At 46.3% G+C, this 21,046-nt stretch overlaps 1 protein-coding gene across 6 annotated transcripts in view; it reads left to right on the top strand.

Moving 5' to 3' along the window:
- The window catches only part of DRC7 (dynein regulatory complex subunit 7), a 24,638-nt gene extending 3,592 nt beyond the window's left edge, over positions 1–21,046 (top strand). For 5 of the 6 annotated variants that reach the window (XM_074968493.1, XM_074968497.1, XM_074968494.1 and 2 more), the window contains exons 4-18: positions 912–1,037; positions 2,326–2,520; positions 2,934–3,092; positions 4,353–4,571; positions 6,035–6,160; positions 7,457–7,529; positions 8,918–9,046; positions 9,991–10,119; positions 13,823–14,049; positions 15,438–15,653; positions 16,302–16,412; positions 18,284–18,394; positions 19,705–19,899; positions 20,382–20,521; positions 20,711–21,045. In XM_074968493.1, coding sequence (XP_074824594.1) covers positions 912–1,037; positions 2,326–2,520; positions 2,934–3,092; positions 4,353–4,571; positions 6,035–6,160; positions 7,457–7,529; positions 8,918–9,046; positions 9,991–10,119; positions 13,823–14,049; positions 15,438–15,653; positions 16,302–16,412; positions 18,284–18,394; positions 19,705–19,899; positions 20,382–20,521; positions 20,711–20,804 — 2,250 coding nt within the window. In that variant the 3' untranslated portion in view covers positions 20,805–21,045. Of the gene's footprint in view, positions 1–911; positions 1,038–2,325; positions 2,521–2,933; positions 3,093–4,352; positions 4,572–6,034; positions 6,161–7,456; positions 7,530–8,917; positions 9,047–9,990; positions 10,120–13,822; positions 14,050–15,437; positions 15,654–16,301; positions 16,413–18,283; positions 18,395–19,704; positions 19,900–20,381; positions 20,522–20,710 lie in introns of all 6 variants that reach the window. The other variant, XM_074968499.1, reaches the window with a different exon arrangement.

Genomic DNA, 21,046 nt, shown 5'->3' with positions numbered 1-21,046 from the left:
ACCATACCAACCGCACACTTGACACAGCAGTTATACACACCGCCTGTATACCCATCGCACTGACTGTACACTCAGCATACAGTACATTTGGGGAACAGAAAAAAGAAGTGACTCAAACTAAAAGAAATACCTGAGTCTAAGAGATCAACTCTGAAGACCCCACAATCTACTCAGCACTCGAGCGAGGTCTGAGGCACAAAGTTTAGATCCAGATTTGGACCTTAGGCTGAACCTCTCCAGATGTTGGGTGTTGAAATATGGGGTCCTGTCTGGGCCATTGTGGAGACAGGCCTGAGCTGCAGAGCTAGCATCCAGTTCTGCAGCTCAGCTTGGGCAGATCCAGTGTTCAGAATTTTTACTGACAACATGCCAGGCGCAACCTGTGAAAGCTGGAAACATCCAAGCCTCCTATGCCCCGCAGCTGCCAGATGTGTAGCAATAGATGTGAGGCTTCCCTGAAATTAGAAGGTAGCAGGGAAGGGCCCAATCCTGCAATGGGCATCTTGAACTAACTCCCATTGACTGCCCTGGGAGCTGGGTGTGCTCAGTCCTCCCGTGGTCGGGTGCTGCAGCGCTCTGTCCTAGTTGCGGTAACCCCGGTGCTGAAGGCTTCATGGCTAGGTCTAGCCCCTTGCTGTAGTCCAGCCAAGAAGTGACAAAGGCGGGAGACAGACAGAGACATATTTCAGAAGCTGTAGTGAGATGGCTTCTCTGCCCACTGTATTTCCCATCTCAGAAAGAGTCAGTAATAGAGCAAGAAGGTTGATCAAACGCTTGCTATATTTTAGAGAGGAGTTGGCCACTAGCTCTGGCCAGCTGGCCCCGGAGTCCCTCCCTGTCACCTGCTCTGCATGCCGCTTTCTGATGGCTTCCCCACCGCGTATCTGCTAACCGACACCCTCTTGCTGCAGAAATTTGTGAGCACCACAGTGCGCCCGACCCTGCAGCCTTACCCGGAGCTGTACAATTGGGATGGCTGTGCCCAGTTCGTCTCTGACTATCTCACCATGGAGCCCCTCTCATCCCCCATCACGCCGGTAAGACGTGGCACTTCCTTTGAGTCTTCCAGTTGCCCCCCTTGGCACATTGGGAGTCCCACATCATTAACAGTAATGGGTTTCTCATCAGGGTATCACACCGGTTATGGGTCTATGAAGAGTCTTGCCCTTTGACCCCCCCCAGGAACTCCCTCCCCAAGAGGGCCTGTTAAGAACCCTTTCTCCCTCCTACTCAGGCAAATCTCCCATTGACTTCAGTGAGCCTTGTCATGTGCATTATTTGGGCATACGACCATGTTACAGGCATGATCATTTCCCATCTGCTGAGTGGAGACTCTGGGCTTCCCAAACTAATGTGCACAGTGCACACAAGCCTCCATCTAGCCTACTGGGCCTGATCCTGGTCTTACCCCCAGCCATGTAAAACCAGAGTAGCTCCATTGAAGTGGGCGTGTACAACGGAGATCAGCTGGTGGCTCATTGCATGCTAAAGTATCAGGCTTCCCTTCCAAGGACTGGGAGGCTGCTCGCCTTGGAGAGGAGTAGCATATACAGGGACAGAAGCTGGTAGGTCTTGGTGACCTGTTATGAGGCACTTGATGGGATGTTCTCAGCTCCACAGGAGACTTTGAGGTGCCCTGACAGAGGCTTCCAGAGCGAAGAGAGGACTGGTAACATGGTTAGAGATGATGGATCAGATCCTTAGCTGGTGGGGATCAGTGTAGCACCACGGATTGCAATGGAGCCACGCTGATTTATACTTGCTGAAGAGCGGCTTTAAGTTGTTCAAATTGGTGTGGGATTCAAAAATCAAATCCGGACACTTCTCTAGCTCCTTGCACTGACAGATCTCATAGAAAGCATCATTATCTCCATTTAATGCATGGGGAAACCGAGGCACATACGAGTGAAGTGACTTGACCAAGGTTACGCAGCAAGTGTCAAAGCTGGGATTAGACTCCAGGTCTCCTGGCTGCCAGCCTTCTACTCCATCCATTAGCCCACATGGCTTCCTAGCAAAGGAATCTACAAAGGAGAGAATTCTGGGGAAACAGTGAACTCGGGCAGAGTTATTTCACGTGCAGGGACGATAGATACAGGGAATACGCTAACAGGGAAAGCATGTGAACCAGAGGGCTCCGTTCTCTCCTCAGCTATTTACATGCGAGTCCCATTATAGTTCTGCAGTGCTTGGCCCAGAGAATCTCAGTGTGTCTGAGAGCCTGTGCTTTGTTTCTGGAGAAGGAGGGGATTCAAGGGTGGAGGTAAAGAGACCAAGATGATGGGAATAAGACTTTAAGCAAGGAAACGTGTTTGCTCTTTAAAGCCCAGTTACCTTCCCTCCCCGACCACAATCCTGAAGTACCAAAGGGGGAATTGCTTTGGCTTCAGCGTGCTACTGTGCTCCCTGCTGATCGGTGCGGGCTACGATGCCTACTGTGTGAACGGTTATGCCACCCGGGAGATTTGCATGATGGACGAGACCAGGGAGGTGTGCCCACTGCTGGAGAAGTCAAAGAAGGTGAGGAGCCCAGCTCACTGGTTCAGGCGAGTCAGCCACAATGCGGTGAGATGGGCCAGGCATGCTGAATGTGACTGGCCTCCCATAGGTCTGTGACTGCCTTCTGTTTAACACGCTCTGGTTCCAAATGGGGTCTCCAGTGTAAATGGTCTGAACCAAAGGCAGTGTCCATGTAACTGGTCTTCTCTACGCCTGGGTGATCTGCTGAGTTCTTTTCCATGTCACTCTTCCACTGAAGAAGCCTGTTTGGGCTCTCAGAGTTTACTGAACCCCAGATCCACGAAGTACTAACCCACAGAATGTTAAGGGAGCTGAGCACCAAGGGGTGTCTGTGATCTGCCTGTCCAGTGGGCTCTGTTAGATCCCTATTGGGTTAAATAAGGCTCCATAGCCCTCTGCTCTTGTGGTTGCAGGTCCTGAAAGAGCCCGTGAAGGAGAAGGCCAAGAAGTACGCAGTCAAGCCCCCACGGGACCTGCGCAGCAAGTTTGAGCTCCAGCAGGTGTCCAAGAAGGAAGCCGATATTAAAGCTGCACAGAAGAAGAAGCAGAAGGAGGAAGAGGAAAAGGTCATGGTGAGTAAATGTTCATGTGTCTCCATCTTACTCCGAAGTCTCAGCAGCAAGATCCCTGACACAGCTAGTGACCGACTCATCAAGTTGCTAGCCACCTCACATCATTGGTCTGTGAGATACCCTCAGCCTCCACTGTCTTCAGTGGGCCGGCAAGTCACTGTGTTTGTCAGCGAGCATTTAGCCTGGGGAAAGACAGCATGAGGTAGCCCTGTAATATGTGTCAATATACAATCCCTTACATCTCTAAGATTTTCAGATGTTAAGTTAATCTTCACAACCCCCTCCAAGACAGATGAGTAATATTAGCCCCGGTGTGTGAATGGGGAAACTGAGGCACGGTGCCATTGGGCCCTAGATTTTCAAAAATTATCCACTGATTTTTTGAGATGATGAACACCTGCAGTTTCCATTGACATCTACTGGAAGTAATAGTGGAGGCTCAGAGCCACTGGAAATCAGGCCCTAAACATCTCAAGTTGGACAACCCAAAACCAAGGCAGGCAAAAATGGTGGCTGCTTTTGAAAATTTGACCCTAAGCCGCTTGCAAAGGGGCACACGCAGAGTGGCAGAACGGGGAACAAAAGCCAGGGGCTAGATCCTCAGCTGGTGTAAATTAGCCTAGCTCCATTGACTTCCGGGAAGCTTTCCTGATTTTCATCCGTTGAGGATCTGGGTTGGAGGAGTCCCTGATTCCCAGGCTCACACTCTGTCCCTGGCTCAGTGCCACCTCACTGACGCTAGCACCGTGACTCACCTAGTGCCTTCGGCCTGCTGTAGAGACGAGGCCCGGCAAGGGCCACAGCTCATCAGAGAGCAGGTTGTCCACACAGACATATGCTGTATAAACAGACAAGCTGCTTAAAGGAATGAACTGGTTACTGGCCAGCTTTGGTTTTCTTTTTTTTCTTTTTTTGGTACCCATAACAGTAAATAATGGCCTGGCATTTAGCAAGTTGATTAACTGGGAAGAATTCCAGCTGATATAAAGAGGGGATGTGGCCAGAACTTCTGGTTCCATTGCTCGTTCTTTCTGTGACCCACTGAGTGACCTTGGGTACACACTATTTCCCCGCTTGGTGCCTCAATTTCCCTACTATAGAACGGGGCTAATGATACTTACCTACTTCACAGCTGGGGCCGTGAGGTTTCATTAATCAGTGCGGCACCTGGAGAGCCATGGCAGAACAGTACCAGAGAATGACCAAGCACAATTGTTGTTGTGTTGGATTATACCTTCTGATCATTACTCTGTACTGCAGGAAGCAGAAAAGCCAACACCGGACCCTTTGTACGGGTTACGTGTCCACGCCTGGGTTCTGGTGTTGTCGGGGAAGCGGGAGGTGCCGGAGAGCTTCTTCATTGATCCCTTCACAGCACACAGCTACAGCACCTCCGACGACCATTTCCTCGGTATCGAAAGCATCTGGAACCACAAGGACTACTGGGTCAACATGCAGGATTGCTGGAATGGCTGCAAGGTAACTCTCCCGTTTGAATGGTTCCTGCCCGGCGGGAGAGCGAGCAGTTGGATTCGGTGGCATGGGGAAAATGGAGACCCATGTGGCTGCCCACCTTTCACTTGCCATCCCTCCCCCTTAGCCTGCTTACACTGGCTTTAGGACCAGCAGTCAGAGCAGCTGCCCTCCACGCCAGCGTCTGAGCCAGGGTGTAAGCCTGGGCCCAGTTCAGCTATGCTCTTTGATCACTTTACGTTGCTGTAGCCGGTGGGATGTGCCTGCAAAGCCACTATTGCTGCCCATCCCCTGGGAATATCCCCAGCCAGCAAAGCTGGCTGCGTGCCCCCTCCCTCAACAAGGGCCCCGTACAGGGGGGATTCCAGGGGCACGTCAGGGATAGACTGATTGGAAGGAGACGTGGCAAAGGTGTTTCTACACCCTCGCTATTCCCCAGCTGCAGCAAAGCTGTGGGGCCACGACAGCCAGTGCATAAGTTAGAGCAGCCCTTGGGAATACTCCAGTTGACACCAGGAACCCCAAGCTGCTTCCACTCAGTCCCTGCACCGGTGCAATGTTGAACTGCATCCAGGGCCTTTAGTGAAGAGGTGCAGCCCTTGGGCTTCTGACAAGCTGCCAAAGTGGCCACGGACAATACCAGGAGGAGGATGTTGGATAGGGAGGTACTCTGCAACTGTGGGGCCTATTTCTGTTCCTCCCTGGTCTCATGCGTCTGAGCAGAGTTCCACTGGACGGAGTCCGCTTGCTCCCTAGACAGCTTTGAGGGGTCACAGGCACGAACTCGTGCCCCCCCCACCTCTGGCCCCACCCCAGCTCCGCCTCTCCCTGCCCCTATTGGATCCCTCCCCAAATCCCTGCCCCGGCCCCGCCTCTTCCCCCAAGAGCACTGCATTCCCCCTCCTCCCCCCTCCCTCCCAGGCTTGCCGCGCGGAACAGCTGTTTCGCGGCGCAAGCGCTGGGGGGGGGGGGGGAGAGCAGGACCCAGGGGCGCGCTCAGGGGTGGAGGCGGAGCAGAGCGGAGGCAGAGGTGAGGTGGCGGGGAGCTTCCGGTGGGTGCAGAGCACCCACCAATTTTTCCCTGTGGGTGCTCCAGCCCCGGAGCACCCATGGAGTCGGCGCCTCTGTCTGGGGTTCTCTGCTCAGTGTCCCCCTCTGGATCCTTAGTTTTGAACCTATGACTCCCACTCCCAAACCTGTTATTCCTTAGTTGTCCCCCGTCTTCACTCGAGTCCCGGGTCCAGTGGCTCCTCCCCAAAGGAATTCAATAAGTCCCTCACTAAGGATGGATTTAATGCCCCACTAAAATCCTTAGAACACCACATGGTACCGACAGGTTCTGAATGTCTGCTGCTGAGCGGGAGAAGCATGCAGCTGAGTGCTCCGTGGCAGGTCATATGTCTCTTGGTATTAGCATCATAAGCTGAAGACACCTTTGTGGCCAACCCTGGTTCTTCTGTCCTGCTTAGGATCTCACCTTTGACCTCGGGGACCCAGTGCGGTGGGAGTTCATGCTGCTGGGGACCGACAAGCCCCTTCTGTTGCTCCCAGAGGAGGAAGAAGAGGAGTTAGCTGATGAGGATTTGGATGATTTCGTAAGTTTCCTATGTTTCTAGGAGCACTTCTTGATAGAGGGGAGTGATGTTGTAGTGAACTGGACTTACGCCTATGTGTGCCTTTGCCCTCTGCTGGATAGAATCAGAGGTGCTTCACTGCCTCAATCCTATAGGGCTAGTAGACGTTCTCCTTCAGCTCAAGGGATGCGTTTTTTGGAGCAGGAGGATCTGAATTCAAGCACTGCTGTTACTGTGTAATTCCCTGTGACCATGATTTGCAGCACAGTGGCATCCTAAGTGGTCACCGATCTGCTACGGGACAGCGCCTGCCAAGCTTTGATTGCTGGGAGACTTGATGGACGGGACCCAGGTTCAAGGCCCGCGTGCCCCGAAGGGCACAAGCCTGCCCAGGATAAAACTGCTTTTTAAAAATCAAATTCAAATGTATAACTTTTCAGGACCCCTTCTACCTGCTTCTCCTCTCCCTGGGGATGGTGGAACATGGCAATGGGGGGCCTGGAAATAACGCATGTGCTCTTATACCATTCACAAAAGAAAATACTGTGTGTTGAGAGGAACAACATCTTAGTATGAAGGACACAGTGTGATAGTGTAGGGATGACATCAACACAGTCTCTCCCTTTATCTAATCGGTTTACACCATGCCCATCACCATGGTCTGTGAGTGCCTTTCTCAGATTATACGAAATAAACAAGCAAGTCATTGGTTCTAACGAGCACTGCCATATTCAATCAGACCTGAGCTTCTCCACGGTCAGCATGATCTTAAACCCAAAGCAAGTGGAGTCCTTTAGGCCATGGCTGGGCTCTGCTCGTGGCAATGTGTGAGGGACTTCTGGATGGAGTGAACATAACAGAGTTCCTTTAAATGGAACATACATGCAGTTCCAGTGGAAAAATCCAAGAGCAATTAGTTCTGAAGCATAAAATAGCACCCACTCTGCAAAATTATAGGGTCAGAAATGTCCCACCAGCTCTGAGATTTTATTGACTAAACAACCTGTATGATTTTTAGTGTGAGCTTTTGGATGCAAATACTCACATGCATAAATATCTTGTGTGTCTCTTGGAACTAGGACTGTATAAACCATACTTTGCTGCATGACTGTATCCTCAGCAGTGTGTATAACTCAAATAAACCGTCCCTTACCGTACGGCTGCATCACCTGGGAATGTGTATAACCTGCACAAACCACAGGCTAATATAACAAGTATTTCCAGAGACAAATGTGCTTCCTGCCATGGCAGGAGAGTACTGCCAGCTCCACTCAGGGCATTGGCCACCTCATGGAAACCCCTGCTCTGTCTTGATAGGATAAGGAGGAGGAGGAGAAGGGTTTTGACATGCCACCATCCTGGGTGGACCTGATTCAAATATCTCGGAAAGGTATTTGTTCTTCCTTTACCATGTTTTATATTTTTCTGATGGCAATAGATACAATTTTGTGTATTGCAATGAACCTTTATTGTAACATACTAGACAAAGTCAAGCAATGAAATAGCAATAAATCAAGATACACAATAATTAGGATATCCATTATTATTTACAGGTTTCAGAGTAGCAGCCGTGTTAGTCTGTATTCGCAAAAAGAAAAGGAGTACTTATGGCACCTTAGAGACAAATAAATTTGTTAGTCTCTAAGGTGCCACAAATACTCCTTTTCATTATTATTTAATTACACAGCTGTGTTTTGTGCCCATGGATTCTCCCAGAACCTACCATCTCATCCTAAATTGGGAACCTCTGCCCCCACTATGGACATAGGACCTGTTTTCTTCCTTAGCCTGCTGGCTGGGTGAATTCTGCCTGTGAGGATCTCTTTCCTGGCATTACCCATGTTCATTGCAATTGATGCATTATCGTGTATGTGCTATAGCAGTACAAAGTGTTATTAATCATTATATGTGTCTAGTGGTTAAAGCCCAGGTTTGGGAGCAAGGGGATCTAGGTTCTATTCCTAGTTTTACCATTGACTCACTGTGTGACTTCAGGCAAGTCCCTTAACTTTTCTGTGCCTCAGTTTCCCTAAAATAGAATTAATAGCCTACTTCACAGGAGTGTTTTGAAGCTTAATTCTTTCATGTATTTTGCGATCCTTGGACAGGGGATGCTATAAGAGGAAAACCTCTTATATTTAGTAAGAACTTTATTCAAAAGCAGCCCCTAGGTAAATGATTTGTAAATGGGAAATTCAGGAGGTAATTCAGAAGGTACTGCCCATAATCTAACCAGTCATAGAGAAGTGAAAGGTTCCTCATCCCATTGCTAATCCCCTCTGGCATCCACACCCCCAGGGCTGTGTCTTTCTTTTCTAATTTAATTTAATTATCACTAGTAGAAGATACACGGAGGTTAAAGGACAATACCAATCCATTGCAGTATGTCATGACTATGCAAATTAAAGACCCGATCCAGCTCCCAGAGACAGTTGGATCAGGCCCAGTCCTGTGAGCTCCTATGTGCTCTCAACATTCACTGAAGTCAGCAGAGGGGGCTAAGCACCCCACCAGATTGGCTCCCCCTCCTCCCCTCTGAAAGTGCATCACCTTCCTGCAGCCACGGAGAGTATCAGGAACAATGTTCCCTCTGCCCAGTAAGGATGTTAATACATTCTCAGGCAGCTGAATGTGACAAAGGAACAAATCATTCCTCTTGCATCCTTTATTTCCCCCATGTGAATTCCTTTTAGTGTTGGCAGCAGGTGCTAAACACAAGCAACTCTGCTCCTGTGTTCTCAGCTCTTGTGGCTAAATCCTTCTCCTTGCCATCTGCAGAATTTGAGACCCGCTGTCCCCAAGGGAAGAAGGTGATCCAGTACAAGAGCGCAAAGCTGGAGAAATGGGCACCCTACCTGAACAGCAATGGGCTGGTCAAACGCCTCACCGTCTATGAGGACCCGGAATGTAAGGGGAGATGAATGATCAGCACGAGTCCACTGAGACGATACACAATGGGGTGGGGTGCAATGGAGGGGGAAAGAATAGGATAGAGAGGTGCCATTGTATCTCCCATCCCTTCTCCCCCTCCTTTCACACTTCTTGCTTCTCCTCTTCCGCTCCCGCAACCCCTTCTTCACGCTGTCCTGTTCGCTCCCCTACAAACCCTAAAGCTTCCAGCATGGCTGGGGACTCTTACTGGAGCCTATAAATCTATCCTAAGCTGTAACTGCAATGCTGGTCGGTATCACTGATCCCTTTCGTACCTCTGGGTCTGATTCAGAGCTACTCTCAAGGGCTTTGTCAGGTTTGGGAAGCACCATGGGTCACAAGTAGTGCAGTCACCGTGCTGTTTGATGGCGTGATCCATCCAGGCCCGGAGCAGTTTGGCCTGATCCAACAAAGCACTTAAGCATGTGCGTTGCTTAAAGCATGTTAGTAATCCTTTCCACTTCCCTGCTTGACATTAAGCACTTGCTTAACTGCTTTGCAGGACTGGGCAAGAGCGCTCAGCGCCTCTCAGGATCAAGTCCTGAATTGTGAGCAGGAGTTGCCTATAGTTTTCTCCTGTTGAGAAACAGCGGTATAGTGCTAACTGATCACCCCATCTTCCATTGATGTGAAGGGGACTCACGCAGCTCAATCGCTGTGAAAATGAAGGGGACAGTGTGTGCTATGCTTAACTAAAGACCTTTTTTTATTTCTAAGTCATGTCTATCAGCAGTTGGTCCAGGAAGTAGGGTGTAAGCCCCTAACTGGACAAACGACCTCCTTTCCCCAGCATTCTCCTTTAGCACAAGTCGCCTAATTTTCTCTCCCCTACCTCCTGTGTTACCATCACCAGGGAATGTCTGAAGTCTAGGATTTTCAAGGGGCCACATGGTTGTGCCATGGGGTTTTTCTCGTTCTAGGTGTCAGAGTGCTGGAGGTGAAGGGCTGGTTCGAAAATAGAGAGGACATGATGAACATGAGACAACTGAATAAAAAAACAGAGGTGACAACGGAGTACTTCAGCCCAGGACACATCCAAGGCCTCAAAGGTACACAAGCTCAGCCCCATCCGGAGCTGTGTACTCTCTGCGACCCAGTGACAGTTCCTCCTAGGTTTGGCCAAAAGGCCAATCATGGGACTATAAACTACTGGACACAGTCACCTGGTTCAGCAACAAAAGAAATCCTCCACCAAGCAAGGTTCAAGGCTTCATTCTAGAGCCTTTGTAAGCACTAGTTACCATGCAAGAAACTGAAGAGGTGAAATTCACAACTTGCAACCCAGGAGAAGGGGTGCTAAGCTGTGCACCTTCCCAGTCCTGGGGTATCCTGGGTCTGGAGAGGTCCCCAATGTAACTTAGACAGACCTGGGGGCCTAAGATATAGCAGCCTCCTCCAGTTCTCCTATGGGCCACAGTGCTACCTGAAATCTCTATAGCATTGTATGCGGCAATCTCACCTCTGACATGCCCCTCCCGCCCCCAGCACATACTTACATCGAGGAGTGTGAAGGGGTGCTCAGAAGGCAGCCTGGGTTGTCCTCTGCAGCTCCAAACTGGGGAGAATCCTTCCCCAGGCAGAACTGAGCTCCTTTATGCTGCTCCAGCCTTTTTACCTGGCATAAAGGGATCAGAGCAGGGACAAAGATCTCACCCAAGAAGGTTTTAACAGAAATAACTCTCCCCTCGCAGTCAGAGCTGATCCCAGAGCCCCCCCAGCACAGTGTTATGTAGGGATGTAAAATGTTAACTGGTTAACTCATAAGCATTAGTTTTACCGGTTAACATGCCTTAACCATTAACCTCTGGGCCTGCCGGCTGGCCCCAACAACCCCGTGCCGGCCAGCCTGCCGACCCCAATGGCCTCGCGCCAGCTGGAGCAGCCCGAGCCACGCCGCTCTACCGGAGCAGTGCTGCCCGGCCAGAGTGACCCCAGCCACCCCACCCAGCTGGAGCAGCCCCAGCCACGCCGTCTGGATCGGCCCCAGCTGGTTAAGCATTTAAATGAAATACATTTAATTGTTTAAACTAGGGCTGTCAAGCAATTTAAAAAAATCAATTGCGATTAATTGCACAATTAATCGCACTGGTAAACAATCATAGAATACCATTTATTTAAATATTTTGGATGTTTTCTACTTTTTCAAATATATTGATTTCAATTACAACACAGAATACAAAGTGTACAGTGCTCACTTTGTATTAATTTTTTATTACAAGTATTTGCACTGTAAAAAAAAGAAATAATATTTTTTCAATTCACCTAATACAAGTACTGTAGTGCACTCTCTTTATCATGAAAGTTGAACTTACAAATGCAGAATTATGTACAAAAAAAACTGCATTCAAAAATAAAACAATGTAAAATTTTAGAGCCACTTAGTCCTACTTTTTGATCAAGCCAATCACTCAAACAAGTTTGTTTACATTTGCAGGGGATAATGCTGCCTGCTTCTGTTTACAGTGTCACCTGAAATGAGAACAGGCATTCTCATGGCACTGTTGTAGCTGGGGTTGCAAGATATTTACATGCCAGATGTGCTAAAGATACATATGTCCCTTCATGCTTCACCCACCATTCCAGAGGACATGCATCTATGCTGATGATGGGTTCTGCTTGATAACAGTGCAAAGTGGTGCAGACTGACACATGTTCATTTTCATTATCTGAGTCAGATGCCACCAGCAGAAGGTTGATTTTCTTTTTTGGTGGTTCTGGTTCTGTAGTTTCCACATCTGAGTGTTGCTCTTTTAAGACTTCGGAAAGCATGCGCCACACCTCGTCCCTCTCAGGTTTTGGAAGGCACTTCAGATTCTTAAACCTTGGGTTGAGTGCTGTAGCTATCTTTAGAAATCTCACATTGGTACCTTCTTTGTGTTTTGTCAAATCTGCAGTGAAAGTGCTCTAAAATGAACAACATGTGCTGGGTCATCATCTGAGACTTCTAGAACATGAAATATAGGGCAGAATGTGGGTAAAACAGAGCAGGAGATGTACAATTCTCCCCTAAGGAGTTCAGTCACAAATTTAATTAATGCATTATTGTTTTAACAAGCGTCATCAGCATGGAGTCATGTCCTCTGGAATGGTGGCCAGAGCATGAAGGGGCATACGAAGGTTTAGCATATCTGGCACGTAAATACCTTGCAATACTGTCTACAAAAGTCCCATGCGAATGACTGTTCTCACTTTCTGATGACACTGTAAATAAGAAGCGGGCAGCATTATCTCCTGTAAATGTAAACAAACTTGTTTGTCTTAGCAATTGGCTGAACAAGAAGTAGGACTGATTGATCTTGTAGGCTCTAAAGTTTTACATTGGGTTGGTGTTTTTTTGAGTGCAGTTATTTAACAAAAAAAATTTTACATTTGTAAGTTGCACTTTCATGACAAGGAGATTGCACAGCAGTACTTGTATGAGGTGAATGGAAAAATACTATTTCTTTTATCATTTTTATAGTGCAAATATTTGTAATCAAAAATAATATACACTTTGATTTCAATTACAACACAGGATACAATATATGAAAATTTAGAAAAACATCCAAAATATTTAATAAATTTCAATTGGTATTTTATTGTTTAACAGTGCAATTAAAACTGCAATTAATTGTGATTAATTTTTTTGAGTTAATTGCATGAGTTAACTGTGATTAATCGACAGCCCTAGTTTAAATAATTAACTTTTTAAATGGTATTTACATCTCTAGTGTTACGTGGGCTCAGCATGGGCTACAACCCAGCTCTCTCAGAACTAGAGTGTGGGTTCATAATAGAGTTTCCTATGTTTCCAATGAATGCTTGGCTGGAAGTTTATTTAATGTTTGCAAAGAGCTCTTAAGTCTTTTTGGATAAAAGGTCCTGTAAACATGCCAAGTGTTATTACAGCTTTACAAAACCAATGAAAATTTATCAGCTCATGCGCAAGCTTTACTCCTCCACCTCTCACTACGGGATCAATTGTGGCTTTGCCACAAGCCCCATGTGGGACAGTTTTGCATTGTTGCCCTGCCCTGGGGGCAGATCAGGAACCAGATTGTTACTCAGGGCTTGTTTAAATGTGGAAGTTATACCAATATAAACCAAGGGGTGAATTTAAACCAAGATAGCTATTCTGATGGAACTCCCTATGTGGACACACATTCCAGTATAAGAATAGCTTCCCCCCACCCCAGTTTACTTTATGTTGGTTTGGAAGGGGTTTTAGCTAGCCTGAAAACAGTGACATGGGAGTTATACCCATCTAACTATTGGTTTAACTATACCAGCATAATTATACTGGTTTAACTGGTAGAACTATCCTATTTAGACAAGTCTCAAAGTCACAATTTGCCTCCTAGTTTTCCCCTGCTCTGGGACAGACATACCCTGTATCAGCCATAAACCTAGTGCAGCATGTACCTCCAAGGCAGCCGCACACATGGAGGCCTCCACGGGTAAAATCAAGGCTCCACCTACTCCCAGCCCAGATGCGTGGGAGGATGCAGTGGCCCTGTGGATGCTGCTGTCCTTCAATGCTGCTTTCCACAGCATGCTGGTGCAGAAAAGTATAGAGCGCTTCACATTCTCTTACTCTCCTGTACAGGTGCATGGGACATTCAGGCTGTATGGTGGCTGGTGGGGCAATCACAAAGCAAATCTTGTCACGAGAGATGCTACTTGCTCACGCCTAGTAATATTTTGCAAGTCTGTATTCATCATCGCTGTCATTCTTACAGTTTAAGATTTACACAGCACCTCTGGCTTTCCTAGCGCACAGCTACAAGACGATGGAGCCGGAGACTGAGCGCACCATGGAGTTTTACAGCGAGACGCGAGTAGATGGCCTTCAGAAACGGGTTGAAAATGCCAAAGAGATGACGGAATACTTTGAAGGGCGGTCAGATTTCCTGCACTACCGGCACACAGTGTTTGGCAGAAGAACAAAAAGAGCACAGATGGTCCTCATTAATACTGAATTGAACGCCCGGCCCATAGTGGTACAAGAAGAGGGAAATATTGGGCATTACCAATATTAGAGCTGTACCGAACATACCGTTTTGGGTGAAGGTTCAGATTCATTTTCACTTGGCATAGCCAAGGCAAAACTCCAAACGAGAGAAGTGAGCCTTGCATATGGGCTAGTCTGACCCAGAAACCCCACCATGTGACCAATTGTCATGAGCAACTCCAATTGACCAATTCCATTGAGCAACCAAAATGATACTAAGTCTTTGAAAATTTGTGCCAGACAAAAGATTTAGCTATGAGTTTGGACAAAAAATGTTCACAAGGACCCCAAAATACTCCACTGGTCTTGTTTCCATGTTCAAGCCCCACACTAGCCAGGTTTGGGGTTTCATTATGAAATGTGTCTATAGCTCTGCATAATAAGACCAGCACTCTGATTTGCACCATGTCAGTAGCAGGGAGTCATAGAAGCCCTAATTCAGGAAAGCATCCCAATTCATTGAAGGATATTAAGCATGTACTTAAAGTTAAGCATGTGTTTCAGTGCTTTCTTGAATTAGAGCCATAATAATGACCCTCTCCAAAATAGCTGGTACTGCTTATCACAATAAGACCTCGAAACCAGCCTTTGCTGCTAGGACCATGGTCCTGCCTTGTTTCCCTGGGGCAGAGAGCTTGTAAGACGGAGATGCATGAGATCTGTATCTGGGGTGTCCGCTCCAGTGCACCCTCTCCCTCACTTGGCATTCCATGACCTAGTCCTTCCATCCTCTGCTGAAGTCAGCTCTTTCAGTTGGGTGAACCCTGTGCTCCCCATACTGAGCCTCCATCTCCCTGCCGGTCCCCAAAACCAAATCTGATAATGGGGGAGGGGGCACACCCACATCTGACCCCCTGAAGCATGGATCACACGTCCCACCTCTTAATATAGGGCCAGAGCATGGCTGGTTCTTGGACAGGTGCTCAAAGGGGGAGGTTGCATCCTTTCCCCCCCTGCATGTGGGGAGCTCTGGGAGGCACTGGGTCTCTCCAAGGCATAATGCCTCACGGAGTGGATGGTGCAACTCTGGTCTTGTGCTAGAGGGATATAATCTGCTCCAATAAGCAGCAACTCTGCTTGTTGCACCAAGCAGCTCTGACTCTGCTCCTTCTCCGTCACACTGTAGTCACAAGCAAGAACAGTAGGACCCTGATCCTAGCATTGAGTGATAGCATCACAGTCCTAGTCTGAACATAGTTCCTTCTTCCAAATCTTTATCATGTTATAGAGAGACCTTGGATTTGGAGTGGGGCCCAATTTTCACCTGAGATCTCTGTCTCCCACCTGTTTCATCCAAATCCCCACAAACCTTGTCATTTTTCTAGGCCATATGTTCGATTCTGACTGGTTTATCTCTCTTTTCCCAACCCTCCCTAGCAAATCAAGGAGCAGTTCCATAGGAACCCAGAAAAGCCAGCTGATGAAGATGTAGCAGAGCGCATCTTTATGATCTTGGAGGGGCGGATTATGCTGACGTATCATTGCAAGGACGATTACATCACTGCCTCAAAGAAGGAGTTCATCAAATGGAAGGATGTGGATAATAAGGGAAACAAGGTCATCATGACCTCAGACATGTGCATCAGCTATCAGGTACGGAGAGAGTATGACAATGATTTGGAGTTTTTTAGCTCAAAAGGACACAAAGAGAAGCTGGAAGACTAACTGAGATTTGGGGAGACCCAATTTCTGTAGTTCTGAGGCTCAAAGCTGGCAGCTCATGAAAGGAAAGCTGAAATCTCTCTGCATTTCTCTCTCAGGGGAGCGATTAAAGCAGGGGACAAGAAGTCAGGAATACCCACCTGGGTTCTCTCTCCATTTCTGCCATGGACTTGCTATGTGATGTTGCCATCTGTCCTAAACTCTCCCATCCATTAGTTTGCCCAAGTTCAGGGTTTTTTCTGCAATCTGAATGCTTTTTAAAAAGGTTGTAATTTTTTGTCGCGTTGAAAAGAGCACGCAGACTGTAAGTGTGACCTCAAGTGTGCAGAAGACTGTTTCTAGCCACACAGCAGCAGCAGCAAAGAGGTGAACAATACACTTTCTGGCTCAGTGAAGTGTTAGATTCAAAACCTAGATAGGGCTAAATTAACTGTTAACCATGGGCCAGATTCTCAGATGGTGTAAATCAGTATGGCTCTATTGAAGTCAGTGGAACTATGCCAATTTATACCAGCTGAGGATCTGGTCCCACGTGTCTGGAAGACTCCTGCCATCCCACACTGGCGTTTTTGTTTTTAGGTGGGGTCTTCTGTGAAAAACAAGAAGCTGCTCCATCTGTACGAAATGATGCTGAAGCTAATGGAAGAAGAAAAGCAGTTGAGGCATCAAGTCTGGGAGTCTGAAACAGAGGTGATGGGGGAAATCTGCTTGCTAATGTCAAAGTCTGATAGGAGTCTGGTGCCAGGTTCAACTTACCATCTCTTCATGTTATGCCATATGTTCAAATATTATCTAGTAACTAAACAGTGATCAAAGTTCTAATGACACAATGCTGGTCCACACCCTAGAATATACAAATCATGACTTGCCTTTGTTCTGTGGAAATCATTCTTTGGAATGTTTATGAAGAATCATCCTCAGTTCTTGTTCTACATTCTAGGGGAAGGGGATAATCTAAGAGCAAGAATCTGCACAGAAAGGGTACATACTGGGATATATAGCCGCGCATCTACCATTTGCCTGCTGACCACAGCAGGGAAGAAGAGAGAGCCCAAGAAGTTGGATTGATTAAAATCTAGTTACTAGGCACTTCTAAGGTACCCATGGCCATACTATCTAGGTGCCTATCACTGTGTTATCTGTAGGGAAGAATTACCTTAAAATAGATGGATTGCAATGAGTAACACATTGCAACTGTGTGTAGCAAAATCCATTCCCATGGCACTGATTGGAGAGGACTGACTGAGCACAGCCATTCCAGCATGTGAAGAGAAGGCCACTGAATCTGAAGGTGAGAAAGCTGCTGTGATGAAAGCCCTATAGCAGTTGGTTAGGGAATGAAGAGGATTGTGGAGCCAGCCTGGTGGCAAAGTAGAGGGCCACCAAAATACTAGGGTAAGGTCCAGGGGTTATGGATCTATAATTCCATTAGTGGGTTTTGGACACCCATCTTTCACTCCCACGGTTCATAATGTCATCAGAATACCTCATTGAAACTACAGCCCTATTGTTCACATTTTACACATTGTTTATATATAACACAACCAGATTTTTTTCTTAGGATTGCAGTGGTATTACCATATTTTTTAGAACAAAGGAAATAGGAGAGGACGAAAGAGTGAGGGAGAACAGGAGAGGCAGTAAGTCTAGAGGTTAGACTGGAAATCAAGATATCTGGATTCTAATACCAGCTCCTCCAATGAGGTGCTGTGTATCCTTGAACAAGTCACTTAAGACCCTAGTGCCTCAGTTTCCATATCTTTAAAATATGGGGCTTTTTTAATTAAATATTTGTAAAGGGGCTTGAGACCCTTGGATAATAGGTGCTGTGAAAATGCAAGGTATTAACAATAATTATTAAGATAAAATGGATTGTAGAAGTACATATTGCAGAACAGTGAAGGGTATAACCTGGTTTCCAGCAGATGACTTTTTGGACTCTTTCAGTCTTGACACATCAGCAGGCAAGCCTATGGTTATATTGGTGAGATATAATATGCCAAAGCTAACATTATGACAGGTTTCAGAGTAGCAGCCATGTTAGTCTGTATCCGCAAAAAGAAAAGGAGGACTTGTGGCACCTTAGAGACTAACAAATTTATTTGAGCATAAGCTTTCGTGAGCTACGTACATCAGATGCATTCGATGAAGTGAGCTGTAGCTCACAAAAGCTTATGCTCAGATAAATTTGTTAGTCTCTAAGGTGCCACAAGTCCTCCTTTTCTTAAAGCTAACATTGCAATTTTTAGAGCCAATGGGGAGTTTGGACTCCAAAAGAGTGAATAGATTTGATAATTCTATCAAAGAGTCTGTAGAAAATCGTAGACAACATAAAGTTCTTGTTATTAGTAGTCTGAGAAAATTATTTTCTTTTGGTCACACTGATATATCCTCAGCATTGAATACATACGTGCTGCTCCCTAGCTAATAGTATACAAGCTCATACTACAGTCCTTGCACAAAGACCCTTGCATATGTTCTTTTAAGCAGACAAACCAAGTGGAGGGCTTCATACTTTGAGGAAATGTCAGGGGGTCTTTCATTTTCTGATTTCACTGAAGGTGCTAGAAATTCTCAAGATCCGGGAGGAAGAAGCAGCAGCCAGCAAACTGACAGTTTCCATGTATGATACAGAGAGGAATGAAAAGAGCAGACAACAGCGAGAGACAATGGTAGGCAACGGTGTCTAATAACAAACTAACACAATTTTTCATCCCACCTTCTACCTCTTGTATTAAAGGCAGGCTTTAGTAAGAACCATGGGATAAACCTACTCTGTTTGAGTGGATCAGCAAGATCCGGTTCAAGTTTTTTTAGCAGGATTGGATTCAGAGTTCATTACCAGTGGACAAAAAAATCCAGCTCAAATTCTTTCCTTCTCAGGGGCTATCTCCAGAGCCCATTCTTATACCATTAAAACTCCCTGGGTGAGATCCTTGGCTGGTGTAAATCGGCATACCTCCATTGACTTCAATAGAGCTAAAACAATTTATATTAGTTGACAGTCTAGCTCCTTGTGCCTATGACTTTCTGGAAGAATCATGTCCCAAAAAACCAACAACTTTATTTTGTGTAATAAAATAAATAAAATAATTAATAATGATAAAACTAATTGTAGTTGGAGCTGGGTGAGGAGTTTGATAATTGTATCCAAATCTGTTCCATAGCCAGGGTTCATTTTGTTGGGGAAAATATCAACATCTTCCCTGAGTATCAGGTTTGGAATAGATGGTTCCACCATTCTTAGTCCTGTTTATAACAACAATATTGATTTTGGCCCAGGATATCTCTTGAGGAATTAATACCCATATGAGTTTTCTGGACAAAAGTAAGGATATTCCAGTCTAGCTATGTGAGGTTGTTACGTGGCTTGCTTACAAATTCCAGTTCTCTACAAGACGTTTCTTTGGTATGGATTTTGTATTGGGCAAAACTGTAATAATAAATTCCAAGAACAATACTGTAGGTGCTCTCCTGGTGAGAAAGGTAATAAAAAGAGATACTAGATTTTAAGTGTCAAGCACCTATGGACTGAACAGAAAATTGAGACAAGCAGTCCAGAAGCAAACATTTGTCAGCCAGTTCAACCAGGTGAACATCGCTCAGAAAGGTTTCAAATGCAACACATCCCTCCACCCTGAGCCACTTCAAACCCAGAATGACAGTGTACCTTGTGGGGCCCTTCTCACACCAGAGGAGATGACATTTCATGTATGGGACAAGCTTTGTATTCTAGGAGAATGGGGAGAGTTGTTAAAAAGCACAGCCAAAAACTAGGAAACAGAATAATAATCAGATTGGGGCTTTATGTGGGAAATGGTTGGTACAAGAAACAGCTGGTGAAAAGCAAGCACCTCTGGTCAAATCTTGGTGAGTTATGTCATGTCCCTGGCAGTGGGGGCACAGCTAGTCTGTCCTTTGCTATGGTAGTGCCCTATACAGGGATGTTTGGGGCATAATTCTTCTCACCCTTACCCTCCAGGAGCGTCTGATGCTAGAAGAGAGACAGCGACAAGTGGAGCAGGACCTAGATTACCTGGCACCCTTCCTGATTCAAATGGGAAGCACAGAGAAGATGTCCAAGTGGCAAGCCCTACGCCTCAAGGAAGATTGCCTGAATGATTTCAAGCACCATCTCATTGACAAGGCCAACCTCATCCAAGCTCGCTTTGAGAAGGTACTCACCCACTTTCTCTTTGTCCACTCCTTTGGCTTGGTCTCCTTTGCTTTGGGACTGGGAAACATGTGGGGTTCTCTCTTAATTTTATAGCAAGTGAAAAAGCAACACTCCTCCAACATCTCTGTCTAGGAGGAGGCAGTATATATGCCCTCATGTTTCTCTGTCTTTACCCAAGGAGACCAAAGGGCAGAATAGCCCTAGGACAAAATTCAGTAGATTTGTTCCAGCTTATATCAGAGCAGAATTTGACCCCCAATGTCTCCTATCTCCAAGGAGGCAGCGCTTCTACGTTTCTCTCTCCTTCCCTTGCTTTCCATATTTTGCTTACTTTTTCTATGTCCTAATCTCATTTATTGCTTCTGACTTATTACATTTCTTCTTCTTTGTTCTTTTTTCTTTCCTTTGGTTCCTTTAATCTTGATACGCTACTTCTGTATCTCTCTCTCTCTAATACCCTGATTGTTCCTTCTTCCCATCAGGAGACACAGGAGTTGCAGAAGAAACAACAGTGGTACCAGCAAAACCAGCTCTCTATGACCTTGGAGGATGAGGATGCCTACCTAACCTACTGCTCTGATGCCATGTTCCGTATCCGCATTCTGGAGATACGGCTTAATAGGTAATAATAAGTATTTAATGAATGTGTGGCAGTCTGACAGGAGTGATTTAAGGGAGATCTACAGATGGAGATTCACTGGGGCTTTGCATTTCAATTGTTTGATAATTTCATAATCTGAAAATATTCCACTTAATATCAATATCATCTAATACAATGCAGCTTCTTCCTCTGATTTCATCCTTATTTTAGGCACAAAGAGATGGCGCCACAGAAATACATAGAACTGGAAGAGAAATTGTGCAAGGATCCTCGCCTGACTGAGTATCTCAAATTTAATGTCTGATATAGTCCCTGTTCCCTCACAACAGTCATGGGAATCGGTGCAGAAACCTGCACAGAGTTGGCTGAGCTAACCGTACAAGCTACTGGAGAGAAATGTGGCATCTTTTTCCTACTTGTGTTCAATGAACCATTTGTGGTCTGATTGATCAAATTTCCCCCAGGGCCCCTCTGCAGCTTTCTCCAGGAGCTGCTGGGATCTCAACTGTAGTGTAGAGGATATAATAGCAGAAGTACTTTCATTTC

This window comes from Natator depressus, chromosome 12 (genome assembly GCF_965152275.1).
Source record: "Natator depressus isolate rNatDep1 chromosome 12, rNatDep2.hap1, whole genome shotgun sequence".
Classification (NCBI taxonomy): domain Eukaryota; kingdom Metazoa; phylum Chordata; order Testudines; family Cheloniidae; genus Natator; species Natator depressus.
Note: the sequence above shows the minus strand (reverse complement) of the source record. Positions and strands in the feature narration are given on the sequence as shown.